Source organism: Patagioenas fasciata, chromosome 7 (assembly GCF_037038585.1).
Source record: "Patagioenas fasciata isolate bPatFas1 chromosome 7, bPatFas1.hap1, whole genome shotgun sequence".
Taxonomy (NCBI): Eukaryota; Metazoa; Chordata; class Aves; order Columbiformes; family Columbidae; genus Patagioenas; species Patagioenas fasciata.
Window position 1 is genome coordinate 34,464,446 of NC_092526.1, and position 21,046 is coordinate 34,485,491.

The window sequence follows — 21,046 nt, forward strand, 5'->3', positions numbered from 1 at the left end:
ATAGAGAGCCATGATTTTCCTTCAGAGATTAGACCATACCATATCATGACCTTAAAGATGTTTTATTATTCTTATTTTAAATGATCATTTCAACCAATTTAGCAGATACAGATGTAACTGTTACTGGCCTAATTCCTTGGATCTCCTCCAGAGACTCTTAAAGTCTAGGTGCAACATTTACTACTCTCTCTTCCTCGAGGAGAATAACTGTTTTTAATGAAAGCTCGCATATTTTTGCTGGGAGATCTGTCATTCAGTTCACAAGCTATTTCAGAACTCTTAGATATACACCATTACAGTCCGGTTGACTTATTGCTTTTTAATTTATCAATTTGCACCATTACGGGCTCTTCTGACATCCCAGGTCTCGGATAATACTTCATCTTTATTACTGGCAAAGAGTGACAGTATCTCATCATTAATATGAGAAGAAAGCCGGGCCAGGGCGGGTGTATCTCAATAACACGGCAATGAAGACTCAAGCAAAGAAGCAAGCTGTGACAAACAAGTTTTCTTGTCTTTATTAGAAAGAGACCTATACAATATAGCAGCCTCTCTCTGTAGTACTTTACAACTTTTTTTTCTTTTTTTTTTTTAATTATTCAGAATACTGTACAGCTGACACAAAAATCTCAACATGGAGAGAGAGGAAAGGGAAACATAATACAAACTGGCATACTTAATCAAACCAAAATCATATGAAGCAACAAGCAAAGTGAAAAGTTTGTCAATCGGTTTAATTACAGTACAAACAATATAAATAAAGCATCAATGAGTCATTGTAAAACAAACTTGCTGAATGAGGTAATATAAAAACAACAACAAAATACTTTTTTTTAATAATTTCCACACTGTCTTGTCATCATTTATACATTACTATTTACAGAAACAGAAAAACAAACCCCAAAGCTTACTATATATCTGCCATATGCTAGATATCTTCTGCCTCTACCCCAATAAGAGGTCCCAGGTGTCCCTACTCACCTGGGCTCCCTTTCTCCCCTTCCCAACCAGAAAGACAAACATCACAAAGCAGAAAAACTGAAAGACTTGGGGGCTAAACACAGTCAAACATAAAATCTAGCCTTTGCAGGCGGTCACAGGTTAAGGAATAAAGAAAAACACCCAAGTGGTGTTGATGGTGCCTCCCAAAATAAAGGTGCTGGCTAGATTGAACCTCAAATCACAGCCTCACTGAAACCAGGGGCCAAACACCAAATTCAGAGGGGTCAGGATAGAGCCCATCTGTGCCCAACTCTGCTGTCCTGAAGCTGTTTTCCCTCGGACTTGGGCAAAGGATTCAGGATACACTCAAACCCCGCTGAAGTCAAGAGGTTTAAGGCAGCAGGAGCTGCAGAATCAGGGCCTCCGCAATCCCAAACCAGAGTCCAAAGGCAATCGTTACACAAAACAAGCCCCCGGGGTTTCCAAGAACTCCCCTTCCCAAATATCACCCCCTTCAGTTTGTGCACCCACCTATGCAAGTGGCCTACAAGCAAAAGATGCTCTCGACGTTAGAATAGTAAAAGAGGGCTGGACCAAATGCGTGTGGTCCCCTGGAAACTTGGTATTCCCACGGAGCGAGGGGCTGTGCTTTCAGAGGACAGGTACGTCCTGTTTGCCCTGTGGATTTGCAGAACAAGCTCCATAGATACAGCGTCTTAAATCTCTAGATACATTGGCAAAAATGCTTGGAGGGGTTTTCCACAGTGTTTCAAAGAAATTATTTTGTCGCAGATGCAAGTAAGTGATTCTCCCACCACCACATGTACCCAGCCAAGTTTCCTACCACACCTTGCCCAGCTCCAGCAAACATCCTTCTTGCCCTGCCAGGCTTGCCCTCTCCCGGTTGATTTCCCCTGATACCACTGTAAACCGAAAGCAAGGGTACAAACGGTGTGAACAACACTCTGTCAAGTTTTCCTGGACTACTTGGTACACACAAAGCCTCAGCACATGTTAGCCGAGGTTTGTCACTCCTCATGGCAGAATTTTGGGGTTAGAGTATAATGGCTGCAAATACATGGAGGGAGGGATGAGGAGCTGCTCTGTCCCACCTGGAAAACGCTCTTCAGAAACATCTCACCGCCATCAACCCCAATGGCCCCACAAACAGCAGCAGGACCTGAAGCATTGCTAAACCAGCCATAGGAGGGCAGCCCACTGGTCCTGCACTTAAATTCAGCCAGTAAGCTGAGTTCCAAGCAAATGCATATGTAAAAAATGGCCTCTGAGCAGCAAGTCTTCTGTTCTTCTCACCTTCAGCATCTCCTTTCCCAGCATTTCCAATGATAACAGTGTGGGGCTGGTAAGCTGGATTCCTTCTCTCAAGCAAAGGGCTGCCCTAAGGTCCAGTGACCAAGTCAAAAGTTTTCCAAAGTTGAGTGTTGCTGTCCGAAGGAGCTGGATTTGCTTGAATACCTGAGGCAGGTATCTCTGAGAGTCCTGAGTGTCTGATAGCTCACAAGAGCCGCACTAAGCCTGTGCCTTGTATTCTTGCATCTCTCCACCCCTTGAGCAGACGTCCACTCCTCCTGCACTCTTGGAAATGGCTGTTCTTGCTCAAATGGGAAACTTGCCTGTTTATAAACATCTAACCAAACACCTGGCACTAGCTATTGGTTTTGATTAACGTGTAAATGTATGCCTGTACATTTCCACAATTGCTAATAGCAGCATGTAGAGCATATATGCATCTATTAAGCACACACACACACCCCAAATGCAAAGCAGATGTAGTTAGTGACCTCCTTTACTTTAGGACTCAAACCACCTTGACTGCTCTTCATCCACCAACTCAGCCCCCAGATCTGGGAACTAGTTGCCAAATCACAACTCACCTTCAGCACCAAAACCCTTACTCGCTCCTGCAGGAGCTGGGGGTTTGCCTTCAGCACAGATCAGACCCTGTATCGAGTTGTCTGCTGTGAAGGGTTTTATTCTCTGTACCTTGTCATTTGAGAGGACCAGGAAAGTGTTTTCAGCTACTTCAGTTCTCAGAAACAAAAAACCACCAATTCGTTCTGGAAAACGGGGTATACACAAAAGAGCTGATGGTGCATTCACTGTCAGCAAGCAACATGCCATGCCATTAGACCTCTGTAAGCAACCCCACCCACCCCACCTTCACATTTTGTACATAAAACACAGGTAAAAACTGCTAGCTTTGAAGCAGTGCAAAATAGTTACTCTTGGATATGCCACAGGGGTTTGGGAGACAGGTGGACATACAGAGATGAAGAGGCTAAAACTGCTGAAGCACAAGGTGTTTTTACTTCACCTGCCTACAAGCAAAATCCCCCTGAACATTCAGGAATGATTGTAAATGATGAGAGTTAATTAGCCCACATATTGCTGTGACTTGAAATGAAACATGGGGTCCAAGATGACCAGAAGCATGCCTAGTGATTTGGGGCTTACAATGGCTCAAAAAAACCCCAAACCAAAACAAAAAAACCTCACCAACCAAAGCAACCTTTTATTTTCAGAAATCATGCAATCCTCCTCTCACAACATGAACTACTCACAGCTCCTGAAAATCTTGGCCAAAACCCTTCAAACCTCCCTTTGAAACGTGAAACAGATTCAGTCAACTCAAGGTAAATGGTCATGAGATGAGACCACCCAATATTTACTTTAAAAAATGGCCCACACTAAAGAACAACCCAGAACCTAGAATATCGTAATACAACAAATCTACCTACCTACAGCTTTGGATATTTTGCTCTATTACCTTTATATTTTTTTCAAACAGGAAGTTGTTCTCAAACAAAACCATTCAAACCAACCTTCGTTTTGCACCTTAGAATGTAAGAAGTCAAAACTCACTGCAGAACTTTTTAATTTGGGGTAGGTTTAGTGCTTTTCTACCTTAAAAAGAACTTTAATCTTTAGTGTGTTTTTTTTTTTTTTTTTTTTTTCCTGCCATGCAGCAAACACAAGAACATGCAAGATTGGTTTTCTACACAATAGATTTTACCCACAAATCACTAACAACAGAAGCAGGTGCTGAACTGAGAATCCAAGACTAATAGCCAGAGATCCCATGTATGCATCGGAAACAAAGATGCTCGGTGATGAGATGTGGATGGGCAAGTTGTGTCCTATCCAGCCAAGGTGGCCTGAGGTTGGTCCCCAACACTGTCCTCTTTTACCTTGAGTCCCTCCGGCCACAATGACCATTTATTCCCTGTTAAGGTGCAAACGCGGCTCCCCGAGGCATTTGGAAAGGGCCCCTTTGGGACCCCCTTGTGAAATCTGTGCTTGTCTCCACCATTACTACTTTATACTAGAAACTACAAATTACTTCATTTCTCCCGATCTCCATACAAATATAAAAGATGAAGCTATCCAAACCCCATATAATCTAATTATACTACATTACAGTGCCGGAGATAATATCTAAGCCCGTATCTGCATTCCCACCTCTATTCCTCTCTCCCTACGTTACTCAGCTTCCTCTGGCCAGGGGAAATTGCCAAGTGCAGCTAAAGATTTTTTTTGCACTAACACACATAATTTAAGGAAACAGGGAACAGACAGCAAATTAAACAATATTAATGTTTACAGTTATTATACACTATGCCCAAATGCTTAACAAATCCTCCCTGCCTTCTAGGAGCTCACCTGGCTCTCTGAGCAGCACCTAGCTCAGAACATACCAAGGCTCTACCCAAATAGCTCTTCTGCATCCTTTTAGCAACAAAACCAGAAATCTGGTAATGGGAGCCCTTGGCCAAATCTCTGCACTGGCAGGACCCTGAATTTTCTAAAGGTTACATCTTATTTCTTCATAAATAGCAAGGTTCAGAAGCTGGATATGACACATCCGACCCACCTCCACCATCCAACAGCAATTAGCTTAAAATAAACAGAAGGAAAGTGCTGATGTTAATAGCAATGGCTGACTCACTTCTAGTATTTTAGCTGTTGCGGATAAAGTGCAGAGGAAAGGGGATTTAAAGGTATCTGGGGTAACAAAAAGGGTTAAATGGGGGATGCAACAAAAATCACAGCTGCAGACTCCATTTTTTGGAGAAAACAGCTTTAGTTAACATGTTTCTGCTGGGATTTCTTATTGACTGGATCTCAAATTGTTTTTAATTTGCTCATAACACGTTCAAAGGGCATAAACAGCCTGGCAAGTGGGTTCCATAAAAGCAACAAGAGGGGCTAAACATGAGACGAAAAACAGAAAGCAGACGGGTTAACAAAGTGAAAGCAAGGGGAATGACTCCTGCAGGTTCTCCAAGTTGTCAGTATATAGCGCCTGTTTTTGCACCTGGATGCCTCCAAGAACATACTCTGCAAAGTGCAAACACATCCCCTGAAACACATGCAGAACCTGGAGACCTTGGCTCACAAAGCCAAGTCCCACCAGGCTCCAGCCTTGGAGAACTTCATCCTCACTCTCAGCTGTGGTTGGAAGGGGTTTTCCCTCCTCTCCTTCACCGTGCAAGAAAGGGATGGAGTCTACACTGACTTCCTTGCCAGGTGGCCTGTCCTACTAGCTCAGGAGGTGCCACACAACTTCTCAGAGCCATGCGACCAAACCCGTTTGAAGCGGAGATGTTGTAGCCAACACATTGTGAGGCACAGACCCTCGGGGTCTGTTCTACCACGGCTGGAGCATCACCGGCTGCAGTGCCAGAGAAGGGCTCTCCTGACTTGGAGACACTGCTGGGAGATCTCCTGTCTTTTGAAGGGATTGCCATTGCGTGTACAACCAGGTATCCTCCCCATAGATGCTTGCATGTTTAGGGAAACCATCACATACTCTACGTCACTTCAACATAGGTACTGACAATGCTTACACATTCAAGGGAAAACTATGTTTAGGTTAAATTAAACTGTGCTACTGCTTAATTGAAGTATGAGGTTATTAGTTGGCTAGCCTGGATTTTCCTATAATACAGTGTAAAATCCTTCCCTAAAAATATTATATACTTTAAGATTTGCCTTCAGAAAAATTTTATGAGAGGACGGTATAATTCTTCTACCTAAACTCTGCATGACAGCCTGGTTGCCCTTGTTTCTCAAATATCACTCTCAGCTTTAGAAGAGGAAGGTGGCCCAAAGAGAGCATTAAATTATGTACAGAAAATATTTTCAGCTAGGAAAAAAACACAGCTCAGAAATGGAACATGCATTAAGAACTTAACAGTGGCAAATCTGCCTAGCATGTATTTGAAATATTGGACTGGGTTTTTCGATACCAATGCCCGTGATGCTCTCAGGGCAAGAGCAGACAGGTATAGCACCTCTGGGACCATGATTCCTGAATCCCTGCTGTGTCCCCCTGGAGGGGTGTAAAACTCACGAGCACCAAGACACAGTGGGCTTCACAGCATCTCCTTCAGCTGCATGTTAGATGGGCTGTCCCATCACTGAAGGACCACCCATCAGTACCAAAGCTCAGGGAGCTGCATGGGAATGATGGAGAAATAGCAATTACAACAGACACCCTTCCTCAATTGAAAAAAAAAAATTAAAAATTATCCCAGTATGAAGAGAATCAGCTGTAGCCTTACTCTGATGCAGCAGCCTAGGCTGGTTGAAGAAAGGTTTCCCCCCCAAATAGTTAAATGTCTATACAGTAACAAAGTACAAAATGAGAACACCGCGAAATAGGAAAAAGCTGGTCAATATTCTCGTGTCTCCACCTTGAGGCTCACTTTTCTTTCACAATTTGATGATTTTTACATAAAATATTTTTTTTTCCCTTAAGATACCCAGATTATGGTTTTTTTCCTTCACATTTTGTCCACATATAGCTTTATTTAGCAATTGCTACACTCCTCCCACTTATATGCGGAAGGAAATCCAGAGCCCCAAGGAAGAGCACCACTGAAGGCTTGGGAAATACATATGAGCAGGTAGATTTGCAAATTACTATGCTGTGTGCACCTCACTGCCTTCACATAATTGCTCCTTTGCCATCGAATTCAGTTGAGTTTTCAACTTTCTCCGTGATATACCCTCTTCCACATCTTCACATTGCCATAATCCACTTAAAAAAAAATCACTTTTCCGCCTGCCAAAAACCATACAGCCTGCTTCCCCATTCCAGAATCCTACTCCGCTGAAAACAGGAGAAGCAAGGATCTGCCTGGTAATACCAAAATAATCAAATCAAGTATTGAAACTTGGAATTCAAATGAACTGTCCAGGTTACTTTCACAAGCCATTTTTCTTCCCGAAAGCAGCCAAGTTGGGAGTCAAGCGCAGCCATGCCCTGCCCGCCGCGGTGAAGGCTATCAATTCTGAACTTAATCAAATCTGATCTTCCCACAGCCAGGCTGGGGCTTTTTGTCTTGGCTTGTGAAAGCTTCGTGACTTCTGGAGTAAAATATATTTACAGCGCTGAGAAACAGCCTCTTTTTCCTTTCAAATAGGTCTCGTCCACTGTTTTTTTTCATGCCAAAAGTGCCATAATCTCCTCCTGATATGTTCCTCAAAGGCTTGCGATGGAAACAAGAGTTTGCTGCTGGGAATATTTTCAATGTACAATGATCTGTAACCCACAGATCCTAACTAGTTGCACATTATCTACTTCACATCCATTACAGTTTATAAATTAACACAGATGTAATTTTCTGTACAAAAAAAAATCAATGCATATTTATGGTTTTTTTTATTCAAATAGATTTTACATACATATAATCTAGAGACACAATACAAAAATCTGTATAAGTTAGGCAATGCATCACAGGAGTGACCAAAAACTCAACACATTTACCTTGGCAAAAAGACAGAACCTATTTCTGCTGGCTGAAAAAATATTAGCCTTTAACGCGTTTATTAATTTCACTACACATACTTGAAATGTTTTTCCTTAGCGGTATTCATTATTCCTTTTTGTGTTTCATAGTTACTCTTATTTATTTTTTCCATTTTGTTTTTACACCAAGGAGACTGCAGTCAAATAACACTCAGCAACTCATTTCCTCTCTTTGGACTGAAAAATTAAACAGATACTAAATTATGACAGTGAATTTAGAAAGGAGGGCTCCAAGGGCTTGAAAGAACATGTCTGAGATAATATGATGCTTCTAAGAATATTGCAATCACATCCAAGCAATCACCGAAGCGTGCCATGTAACTACCTCCTCAGCTAATATGCTTTTTTCTCCGTGATGACTAATCATGTTCTATTAAACAGCGGTAATGCTGGAAGAACTCAACTATACAAGTGTAATGAAGCCAGTATTCTCCCTGGACAGATTAGCTACAACTGATTTGACACATACCATCATAGGAGCTTCAAACCTGACAAACTCTGTGCTTGCTTCTGATTTATGCCGTCAAGCTCTTCAGAGAAGAGAATGAAATCCAGGCGTCGCGTTTGGTAGAGGTGAAATGTACTGATGTGCTTAACTGTCAGTTACAGAAAGTCACCATCTCTCCTTCCTTCTCCTCTCACTCGCCTCTCCCTCCGCCCCTTCCCTGCACGCTCGGGGGGAGCCTGTGTCCCCAACCCTGGGGACGACCGCTCTCCCATGGTCCCGGTGCCACACGTGGCATGTCCTGCTAAACCCACGCGCTCTCGCCCGCTTGTTTCCACCGTTCGAGAGCTGTCACTGAAACAACTGCTTTCTCTGCAGCCCCTTTTGCTCCTTCTCATCCCCTCGCGCTCTCCAGAGGCGCCGTTTCCAGATGGGACAGGGATGTACCGGAGGGAAAAGGGAAAAGGAGAGTTACCAGACTCACAGAGCAGAGCTGTGATGGGGATGGAGGAATGTGAGGCTGCGATGTAATCCACGTCAGCAAATACACGAGTGAGCTCCTCAGATGATGGTGGGCATCCTCCCGCTGCTGTTGTTCCGGTTATTGTTCTTCCTGGACAGGTTTGGAGTGGCCATGAGGACGAAGCGCTCATCAGGGCAGCCGTACTGGAGGAGAACATCGATGCACTCCTGGCTGGAGGCCTGCCGGGCGTAGGCCAGCGCCGTGTTCCCATGGGCATCACGTGCCATCACGTCGACGCCGTACTACAGAAAGAAGAGACGTGTTGTTGGAAACCGAGGTGCCAACAGAGCATTAAAATAGAGGAAAAGTACTTGAGACAGCTGAGTTTAAATGTAACTGAGGATGGGGAGGAAGGAGAAGAGACCAGGCAGGATACCAGCCTGACAATGCGAGCAGCACCGAGTCACATACATAAAAGCTTCCACAGGGAGAGGCTTGTGTGTGGGACAAAATTCTCCATGCTGCTGTTTCAAACAGATGCTAGGGAATCTCCTCCTTCTTCATTTCCTACATGACCCTCTACTTTCCATCAAGTAGCAGCAGACAGGCAGAAATACACCTTTTGATCACATTGCTGTCTTTTGAGGGTGTGCAATGAGGAACATCTAAACTCGGGACCAGCAAAGGCTTTGTGGACCCTGCAGGAAAGAGGTCTGAGTGGTCCTGCTGAGGGACATAGCCAAGCAAAAACCAATCCAGCTGGACCCCTCCCCAGCCACCAAGTACTTACCCAAATCAAGAGCTGCACTAACACCACGTTTCCTTTCCTGCACGCCAAGTGGAGGGCTGTGCGCCCATCCCCGTCTCCACAGGTCTCGTTCACCTCTTCCCGAGTTCCGTGGGCAAGCAGTAGGATGACCGTCCTCAAGTCTGCCTCAGCCGTAGCCCTCAGGAGATGCTGGCCCAGAGAAAGCTCCAGGCACTGCAGTGGGGCAAGGAAGAGCTTCTGCTCATATTTTGCACGTATCCAGCGCTCCTTTTCTTCCCTAGAGGAGCCAAAGGAGAGAGGTCACTCTAACCCAACTTTGTTGATTCTGTAAAATGGTGCAAGTTCAGCTTCAGCTATTGCTATGCTAGCAAACAGGAGTTAAACAACATGAGAATTATTCCCCCTTCAAATTTTTTGCAAGAAAGCCCTCATAGCAACCGTTTACCCACACCTTGTATTTTCAGCAATATTTATGTAATCTGTTTCATCATTACTGAGTCATATTATTGCAATGCCCAAGATCCCCCTGGGTGGATGCTGTTCCTAGGGGATCATATGACCACAACAGCCAGGAGGTCTTAAAAAAAACTTGGGCTGCCATGAGGGCTGGAAAGAGCCCTCACCATCATGAAGACAAAACAGGCAGCCTGGTTCCATGTTAAGGTTGTGCTGCAAAATACATTACAGAAAACACATCAAATTTCTGTGTCTAAGACTAGAAGTAACCAAGCACCTGGGCTTGCATTTCAGACAGGAGAGCAGGCCCTGAAAGGCACAGCCTTGCTTGCAGGGGTGCTTTTTCCTTCTACAAGTTGAGTAATGTCTCCTATGCAAAAGGCATATGGATGGTTCCTCTGTTTGTTTTTCCAAAATGCAAACCACCAAAACAATACTTCTGAAGCACCATTTCCTCCTGATATGTCAAAGAACTATCAAAAGCTTTCTGGATGCTATTAGGTTACACAGGAAAACAAGGACTACAAACAAATCCTTCAAGTCTCCATTAAAAAATTACCATACAATTATATGATCTAAGAGATCTAACCCTAGACAAAGTCCCATTTAGAGGTACCTCGGGTAATCTGTCCATCCTGTAAAAACCATATACATCACCTAAGCCAAGCAACTTGCTACTGGTGACCGAATTTCTCCTCTGGAGCACAAAAGGCAAAGCTCTGTTTACGCCTTTCAGCCTTGTTTACAGTACTCCCAGTAATCTAGTGTCAGGTTAACCCTAATCTGTTTTTAAATACTTACGTAAACAGATCCCTCCAACAGTAAATCTGGATTAGTTTTGCATCGTTTCCTGGTACATGTGGAGTGACCTTGCTTTGACCTCCCTGGATGCTTTCAGACACAGCTTCCCAAAGCATCCCCTTCTCTACCCTGACCACAATTTACCTTACAAACAGGTCCAGGGCTTTTTGTCAGAGCAAAAGTGCAAACAGAAAATTAACACAAAGAGTGCTTGGTTTAAATCAAACCTTTGAATGACTCCTGCAAGCTAAAAGACATGCACAAAAACATTTGGGGAGCTGCAAATTAACCTTTGATGGCAGGATCTGATAAAGAGAGTATCATTTCAGGTATTCCAGATGGGGAGGAGGAAGAAAAAGACTTCTGTTACTATTGCATCCTTAATTCATGTTTTTTGTGTTTGTATTTTTTTAAGGTAAAAAAACCAAACCTGAACCAGTGCCATGGGGAAGATAAAGTAACATGGGATTATTTACAATAAAATGAGCATTCGTGCAAATACTGCAACAGTTCTAGTTTCAGTATTCATACAGAGTATCTTCAAGAATGTTTAGCAAACATCTCATATGTTTTTAAACATGTATAGAGGTATTGAGAGTATAACCAATATATCCACTACACATTTAAACATGCCAGACTGAAAAATCAAGTGATTCAGCCTGCAATGTTCTACAACAGCGGCACACACCAGGGTTTAGAGAATTTATTTCTCATACGCCCATATGTCCTAAAGGCAAAATATACCTCTCACACAAAAGTAATACAATTTTTTAAAGCCTAGTCAGAAGCCTGTGAATGATTCTCTCCCAGACCATCTTCTGAGTGACAGCAACTTTTGGCTCCTGCCAAAGCATCGATTGCTGTGATCACCACGGCTTGGACAGAAGTCCCTTTCTGTTTAGAAAACAAGCTGTTTTAAACAAGTCTCCCACCACTCCTAATTCATCTTAAACCATAATAATAATGCAGTGGTATGTAACAAAACAGAGACAGTAAGTGCCAGGTTCAGGCAGAGGCTTTCAGAGCTTTAGGATGCTGGTTTACAAATTCACCAGCATGAATTTCACATTTGCCATGTGTTGCACGGGAGCATCACAAAGGAAAGTCAGGTGTGGCAAGGCTGTAAGAGAGCAGGAGAGACACTAACAACCCAGTCCTGCTCAGGTTTATCCTACTGTCACAAAAGTCTGGGAAAAGAAGGGAAAAAGCCATCTAAAAATAAAACTAACAGGAAAGGGAACATGCTGCCATGGAGAAGATGCTAATGGTCCTTCCTTCATGCACTCTCCTGCAGTATGACCAAGTAAGCTGTGAATGCTCTGCATTAGCACTGACTGTATGCTCTGGTCAGGATCCATCCCTTCACCTGAGACGTGCTGCAGAGCTTGGCAGCAGCTGAGGAGACGCTGGGTCCCTCAGGAGATGCTCAGGCTTGTGCCCGGCCAGAGCAGGACCTGCATCGGGCTGTACCACCGGGCTATGCTCACCTAAAAACTCAACCTTTGCACGCGGTTATTTTACCTCTCTTCAGTTTCCCTTTTCAGAAAACCCACCTAATTCCTCTTGACCAAAGAGGCCACCAAAAGACTCAGTTCATTAAGCACAAATTCTGCCTCTGAAGTCACACTAAGAGTTGTGGTGGGAACACAGCAAACACCACAAACTAAGGTGTTTTAAAAGCCTCAGACATTTTGAGGCAGCTTGCCACTGACACCGGCTGTTGAATGAGATTTAGTTCTTATTCAACTGTACAAACTAAGCACAAGAAAGATACACCATCTGTATTTTCTGGTAGAAAATGAAACTTCATCACAGAGGTAGGAGGAAAAGCAGACTTGCCCACATCTCATGGACAGCCAAAATACAGAGGGACTGTTTCTGAAAGAGTATCTAGATGGCCAAGGTCCATGGACATCCTCCCTACATCTGACGCAAACCATCTCATTGAATGGGAAGTCGTGGGGACTTTCCTGGCAGGCAGCTTCAGCTCTACTGCTCACATTCATCTCAGAAGTCCCAACAACAAGACATAAATACTGTAATCGTTTCTCTGATGCCACAGTTTCACTTCTGGGATCCACAGCTTGTCTTGGTTGAGGTTTCATTTCCCCCAAGAAAGGCCAGTCCAAGAGCAGAGTTGTCAGCAGTAGATCACTTAACCTCATTGCAGTCCCCTGGAGAACCACTGCTCATATCCCCTGTTAGCTAATGAGCTAAAAAATGAATTATTGGAGCGGTCAGCGATAAGCAGGAAGAGGAGGCACAGTGTTTCATTTCAGCCAGTGCTGACATACCTTTAGATAAATCAGCTGAATAAGAGTATGAGGAAGTCTGGGGAAGAGCAACTAATCAGGAGAAAGACACTGAACCAATCTCTAAAAATAAAGGAAATGCGCATCTGCTAGTAAATGTTTCCCTCTTGTTTTCTTCCCTTGCCTGTAATCTTGGTAACTCCCACTCTAAAGGGTGCCCTCAATGCCAGAGATGTTCATTTGTAGTTGTCTAAGCCAAAACAAGACCCTTTTACTGAACTTTTTGGAATTCTTTTTTCAGGACTAAATTAAAGCCAGTGTGCTGGAGAGGCAACATCATCATGAACTCAGACGCTCCCGATGATAGAGCTGTCTCTTCCTCATATGTTCTAAAATTACTTTCTAAAGTGATTATGTCAGCTGTTATTTTTTTCAATGCATATACACATGTAAATTAATAGATTATAAACTTGTGAATTAATAGATTATAAACTTAGAGAAAGAAAAAGTATAGTTGTAAGATCAGACTTTCTTTGAGCCTTTTATCTCTGAAGCTTTCCATTCAAACTCAGACTGCTGCTACAAACTTCAAACCTCACTAGTTATACGAAGGCCAAATGCAACAGAATAAGATTGTAAAATACTCTGTGGTACCAGAAGAACAAGCCACTAAGACTTGGCCAAAAAATACCACCAAGCTCTTTGCTCTCGCAGGACTCTCCATCACTAGTGAACTGTAAGTACACAGTGGTGTGAATCTCTGCCACGGCAGCGATACTGTACATAGGTAAAGGTTTATTAGAAATAGATGAAAATTTCAGTTCTCCGTTTATTTTGATCTAATTAGGTGCTTGCTTCTCAAGATAATGTCCAATTATTTAAATTACTCTGCCAGCCACATCACATCATTATTATCTGGAAACAAAAATACTGGGCACTGTAAGAGGGGAGGGCTAACCAGGTAGCATGAGAAAATATAAAAAGCAGATTTCCTTAGAGCACAGCTTCACGGCAGGAGTTACACTGCATTCCCTGCTTATGGGTTTGCACCACATCCTACACAGCTCACACCCATCAAATGCATTGTGTGGCTCTTCCCACCTTGGTTTCACATGTGTGGTTTTACACCCAACAAATCTGAGCAGGAGCCTCGTCCCGCTGGTAACAACTCTCCATCCTACTCTTCCTCACTCCCATTCACCTCTGCCTTCGACTTCATTTGTCCCTCAGGTATCCTTGGTGGAGAGGCATGAAAGGCAAACACAAAAAGGATGTGCAGTGTGGAAATAAAAGCTGTATTCATACAGCAACTCTGAACTGATTGTGTAGGCAACAGCATGCAGATGCAGAGCCTGAGAACTTCCCATCAAAATTCAACAGCTCCAGCACAAAAAAGCAGCCTTGTTCTTACCAAAGTGTTAACAAGGATGACAAAAATGTTGTGTCACTTGCTCGTTATCTAAAATTAGTCACCGTTTGTTAAAAGACTTGATGAAATTTCAAAAGGTTGCATTAGAAATGTACAGCAGGTATTTACTATGGCAGAGCATTGATCTCCCACCATCAGTTATACCAAGCAGGCTTGGTGCAGGCATTTTGAAGTTGTTTTATCCTCCACACCTCCAACAACACTAAAAAGCCTCTCAAATTTTTTTATGTATTCTTCTCTCTCACTAAAGAAGAGAATTCTGTAACTCAGGCAGTCTCTAAATGGTCTCTCTAGCATTGCCATGCATGTGCTGTGTGTTGCCATTTCTGGTTGCTCACTGAAGTACAACCACTTAACGCAGCAGTAACCTGGCCAGCTCAGCAAGAGCACTGCCAAATTTTCTCTCCTGTTGGCCAGCTGACAAGGTTAATGTGTCTCTTCCAAGAAAATGAAGTAAATCTAACCTCCGTACCTCCCAAACTCCTGCAGAGTCCCAGATTGTGTCATTAGCTTCGTGGTCCAGCATACAAGAAGCATGCATCACCTAATGATGCAGCTGGTAGTGCCAGGGCCTGCCATTTTAACAAACCCCTTTGCGATGACCCCACGTGCATCCAATAAACCGCATCGCTTTGGACAGAGTTGGCGATGCAACGTTGGGATGGGTAAAAGAGAAACCTCAGTGTGGGGGGGAAGATAGGATTGAAAGGTTGGGAAGGGCTCATGATGTTTTTAATTGCAACTAGCAAAGAGGGGAGAAGAAGAGAAGGCGAGAAGAAAGGGCTAGCAGCAAGGAATTTCCAAAGCATCTTCCTGCCCCAAGCAAAGCAGGAACTGGGAGGAGAGGCATGGAAGAGGAGCTGGGAACAATATGCTGAGAAAACACAGGGGCTTCCTCTCTCTGCAGGAGAAGACCCCACTCTATTGCAAAGTAAGTGCTTAGCAGTTGACTGCTTCCGAGCATGCATGCCTTCTCTGCCCGGCTGCGTTGCTAAGGGGGAAGGCGTACAAACCCACTGGGGATATATAGGTCCCTGGCAAACAAGAGGACTCCAGACAGCAAACAAAGACCGATAGGTATTTATTCCTTAATTACAAAAAGCTTTTAAGAAACAGGCCACTGTAAATCCAGCCTGCCGAGGAGAAGGAGGCAAAGGACCAAGATTTATGTGCGCCGGGGCAAAGAGGAAATAAATATCTCTCTGGCTCCTGATCAATATTATGAGTGTTTTGCCAACCTACAGAGTGTTTTATGAGCTGTAAGGACAGAAAGGGATCATTAATAATTAAATAAAGTCAACCTATTAAGCTTATTAGTTCTTACAAGTTAAACATCCCTGACGGCCAAAGAGCAGCCCTATGGAAAGGCTGCAGATAAGCCAACCTGTGTCTTGTCTTGGACTCTGGACCAGGGCTCTGCAGGCCAGCAGTGCCGTAACCCAGCTTGGAAATTATTTAATTACTATCTCTGCCGGCAAAGTTATCTGGCTGAGGACGGCGTTCAACCCACTGTCAGACCCGCAAAGTTTTGTCCACCAGCCAGAAGAGGCAGAGAGACACAATTCAGTGCTGTAGAAATATTCCAATTTCAAGTTCTCCTACCATCAGACCTATTCAAGCAACCAAACAAAAACACAGGCCCCAAAAGACACAAATAAAGGCAGTTTCCCACCCATGCCTGAAGCCCCTCACACTGTCAGGGAGCTGTTTTCTGAAGCCTACAGGTCCGGGTCTTCTCCACCATTAACTCTACTACTATATTTTCCACTTTCCCTTGTATAGCTGTGTGTTTAAGGCAAAAAAGCCCTACTGCATGAGACAGACAGAGATCGCTCGTACGTGCAAAGATGAATGTGTTTCTCAAATTAATCATGTCTTGTATGACACCAGTATAATCATAATTCGGATTCAGTGGAGCTTCTCCACTTTCTTCACCCTCTCTCCTGGCAGCATCCTCCTATGTAGGGCTCCAAACCAGCTGCTATTTCTGCACCTCTAGGTGAGCCTTCCAGTGATGCCGCCAAGTAACCAGCAGCTCACCCTTAGGTGTTAAGACACTCACAGGATTTATTACTGCACAACATTAATTACCAGCCTGGCCAAGACATCAAGGTTTACTGACTTCAGGCTTTTTAGATAAATACCCTGCAATTGTGGGCTCTGATATATCACATAAAATGGCAGCAAACTTACTTTTTCATTGCGCAACTCTCGATCTAACAATTTTTAAGGTATACTTGATAAAATCTGTCACATCTGAGGTCTACTCTGTGTAAAGTTAGGTAAAAGCTAGGTGACATACAACAGTAGGGAATATTGCAGATAGTAAGAAAAGGCTTATTAAGTTGAGAATAATGTAAGCCCTGCAAGCTGGTTAAGTCTTTTCTCAACACAAATCCAAGCTTTTTTTGTTCCATGCAACTATGTGAAATGAAAACAGTCCCTGGAGATTTAATAAAAAGCTTGAAGAATGCCAAAAATTGTACTTTTCCACTAACCTCAAAAGCCCCAGAATTTTTTAAACAGCATTGCCTGCAACATTTAGGAGGAAAAAAAGCTAACAGTGGTGAACTCTAAGAATTTTAAACAGTTAGCTCCATGAAAACAATTTTTAAAAAGCACTATGAACAGTGGAGGAAATGGGTTTCTGCTAAGATGTGCAAGGAGAGACCTTAAGAGGATGTGGAATACAACAGCCATGAATGACTGCTCCCTTCCACCCACCCGCTGTCGAACAACAGAAAAACTATTGAGTTCATGTTTCAGTTCCCTTTATCTAGGTATTGATGTACAAGCTTATAAACATCCAAGGAGAATTTAAACCAAAACATATCACTGTGTTGGCTACAAAAAGAAAAAGGGAAGGCTAATATGTGAGTTATCACTCTGCGGTTCTAGACGCACACATGGACTGCTGCCATTTCTTGGGTGGCCCATCTCAACACCTGGGCATATTACAAATACTACCTTTAAAAAGCCAAAAGCTGCTCTGCAACAGTTGCGTGGAAATGCTAAAACCAAGGAGTATATTTGCTTCTCGCTTGTTTGCAGTAATATACATATATATATGTGCAGAGAACAGTAATTGCAAACATGTATCTAATGCATTTCATTATTCACGGGTAACCATACTTAACCTGATCTCTTAAGTGTATAAATCATATTGCATTGTGCCAGTACCTAAACACAGACTGGAAATTTCAATTTACAATTTGATATGCAGTCAGTCAGTTTAGAAGATTCCATTAATTTGCAACTTGTTAACATTAATTTGCAATTTGTTAACATTAACTTTCTGCTATAGGAAGGCTATACTTAATGCAATGGTATTTTAAATACAGCTCAAGAAAGCATTACACACTTTTTTTAGGAAAAAATACGAAAATTCAGTTTTAAATCAATTTTTACACAAAACATGGAAGTAGTTCTGAACAGATAACAGAACTAAAAATGATTGATTAGGAACTATTTTGTGAAAACTAAGGTAGTCTTTTACCTTGGTTATGTCAAAAAATCTGGCTATTTTGACCCCAAACCAGGTTTCTGCTTTTATATTAGAGGAAGCTCTTGTACAGTATTCAAGGGTGATGGGGGGAGTGACATACAAATGTTTCAATGCATAAATCTCAATAATCTGTGCCAGGTGAGAGATGGAGCGCGGTTCCCACAGACCCTGAGCAATGTGGCATGTAACGGGGACGTCCATCAGCGCTGCGCGTCCCGGCCCCTCCGCCCGCCACGCGGCTCTCACAGCGCATTAAGGATACCATAACAGTCGCCGATGTGATCTGCTTTGGAACGTATCACATCATAAACAGATGAGAGAAGAGAAATGGAGCTTTTCCTCGGCTCATAACGCTGTAAAGTGGACAAGTAGCATAACTACAAGTGTACCAATGTCTTATAAATAATGAGGTGGGGAGCGGGGGGGAAAACCCTCTGACATCTCCCCAAAGGGCTGACAGACTTGCAGCATGGGCATTAAAAGAGCTCTCAAATGAGAGCTTGCTTATTAGCACACAAAGGTGGCTTCAGTGATGCAAAATGGAAAAAATACGTTGTGGGCTGCAGAACGTCCTGAGTTGGAAAGGACCCACAAGGATCATTGAGTCCCTGCACAGGACAACCCCACAGTTCACACCATGTGTCTGAGGACGTTGTCCAGTCTCTTCTTGAACACTGTCGGGCTTGGGGCCGTGCCACCTCCCTGGGGAGCCTGTTCCAGTGTCCAGCACCCTCTGGGTGAAGAACCTTTTCCTAATGTCCAACCTGAACCTCCCGTGGCACATCTTCCTGCCATTCCCTCAGGTTCTGTCAGTGGTCACTAAAGAGAAGAGTTTGGTGCCAACCCTCCCTCCTCCCCTTGTGAGGAAGGTGTAACCGTGATGACATCTCCTCTCAGTCTCCTCTTCTCCAGGCTGAACAAACCAAGTGACTTTAGCCACTCCTCATACGACTACCCCTCCAAACCCTTCAACAACTTTGTAGCCCTAGAAGGGGAACGTGATCTTTGCCCGAGGATCAGGAACCAGAAGAAGACAGTCTAATTAAAACATTTCACTAAGACCTGCAAAAATTCTTCATAATTTTGGTCCGTTGTTTCCAACAGCTTCTGAGCAATCCTACAGTTTGGTTTACAAAGAACAACAAAAGCCCTTTCAGGGGCATTTCATATTATCTTAATTCCAGCAGAAGCAATAAGATGATATTCTTCAGAGTATTTGGAAGAAAAAAACAACCAACATTACACTGAATTTATGTAAGACATAAAAAGAGAAAATACAAGTAATAAACATTGTATTTGAGCATAGACTGTGAAGAAAAACACATTTGGAGCAGCAAGCAAATAAAAACAAATGCTTGCTCTGCACAAGTCAGTGGTGGAAGGCAGGCACGTTTGAACTGGAGTTTTAGAGGGCTGGGAAGTACCTGGAACACCCCTGCGGGCAGCATTTCTGTGACCCATGTTCTTGATATGCTACAGGGACCTCTCCACTGTCCAACTTTTCCCTAGTGACTTAGAGTTCTCCCTTCTGCTACTCTCACCTTAAACGACTCCTTGTTGGCAATTCCCATATATCCCATACCCTCCCCTTCCTCTCCCACACATCTTGCCTTCTCCACCGACACACCTTTGCCTAGGCCACCTCCCATGGCCAGTTCTTCAGCTCCTTGGGTCACCTCTTACATCTCATTGACACTACGGACTCTGCAGAAATCATTAATGTCATCAGACTCTTCCATTAGTTGCCTTTTGTTAATGACTATTTTGATTTAGTAAACGTGCTGCCTGTCTTGGCAAGTTAGACCTCCTGAGGTGTTCCCTCCATTCAGCAAGTGATGGGACTTGCCTCTACCTCAGTTTTAGTTGCCTGCAGGTGTCTGATGCCTTTCTAAAACCATAAACGATGATTAGTTTGAAAAAGGCTGTTGGTAGATCAGCTCCTGTCTCCGAAAGAGCAAAGGGGACGAAGAATTAATTTGAGTAACTAAGACTAAAAAAAGACCTTAGAAAACCTCAGCAGTTAATATCCACAGAAATCCACGAGCTTTTCTCTGTCCCTAAGAAATTAAACCTCAGGGTTGGTTTTTTGTTCGCCTCTTTTCAACAATGGGACATGCAACATTGAGGTTGCCCAAATGTGCCCCAAAAGGTGAGATTAGAAATGGACTCAGCTTTCAAAAGACACTCGAGTGCTCAAGTACTGCTGAGGCATTTCTAATTGCACATCTCTGCCTATTAATCACTTGCAAACCTTTCGGCTTCTATGATTTACAAGCCATACGGTTGGTGCTTAACAGTGGGAAACCCGCATAAAACTTGACAGCAAAGAAAATCCGCACTGGAGATGCCTGCCAAAAGCGACAGCAAGTTACACTTCGAGAGCACCTCCAGAGAGAGGTGTGCAGGGATTTTAAAAGCCATGTGCCAGAACTAAAGCATGAAAGCCTCTTGCCCAAGCACTCTAAGTGCATAAGTGTCCTCTCTCTTTCAGCTACTTCCCTGCAAATCCCTCTTCAGGACACATTTGGAAATTATTTTAAAAAAGATTAAATATCCCTAATCTGTTACCAATTAGAAGAAACATGTGAATATTATTTTCTAATTTGTGACTCAATCTTAAAAGCAAAGTCACTGAAATAATTATATGGGCTCCTGAATATTTCTATTGTGCTCCTGAAAAAAAATAAATAGTGGGTATGTCCTCCTCTGCCTGATATGCCCCAGGGCTCAGTGTATCAATAAGTACATCAAAGCCCTCAACATTAACTGCCAAAAAATTGTAATTTCTGGTTTGTGGCAGCTGCAGCCCAAGGGCTGCCAAACTGATTAGTTATCTCCTAATGATCTTTGCACAACTTGTACTTGCTGCAAGGAGGTGGGAAGGAGGAACAAGCCAAGGAGGATAGAAGGTGAATAATAAACACATGGTGCTCAAGTTGTCCACTACAGAAGTGACCGATTTCCAGCTGGCCATTGATGTACAAGCTCTAAGCCAGGATTTATAAGAGCGGTGATGCAGGCTTCTTTTCAAAACCCAGACGCGGTGCGACTTGAATGACTAACTCCTGAAAATTGGTAATTTCCTGGTGGTTAGCAGGAGAAGGTCCGCCAATGGGAAAGCAGAAGTTGCTAATAAATTTATAGTG

The 21,046-nt window shown here is 43.3% G+C and overlaps 1 protein-coding gene across 12 annotated transcripts in view; it reads right to left on the reverse strand.

The window, feature by feature from the left end:
* Window positions 1–496: 496 nt before the first annotated feature.
* The window catches only part of AGAP1 (ArfGAP with GTPase domain, ankyrin repeat and PH domain 1), a 374,152-nt gene continuing 353,602 nt past the window's right edge, over window positions 497–21,046 (reverse strand). For all 12 annotated transcript variants that reach the window (XM_071811326.1, XM_071811327.1, XM_065841627.2 and 9 more), the window contains 2 exons: window positions 9,479–9,734; window positions 497–8,990 (listed from right to left, as the gene is read on the reverse strand). In XM_071811326.1, coding sequence (XP_071667427.1) covers window positions 8,787–8,990; window positions 9,479–9,734 — 460 coding nt within the window. In that variant the 3' untranslated portion in view covers window positions 497–8,786. The remainder of the gene's footprint in view (window positions 8,991–9,478; window positions 9,735–21,046) is intronic.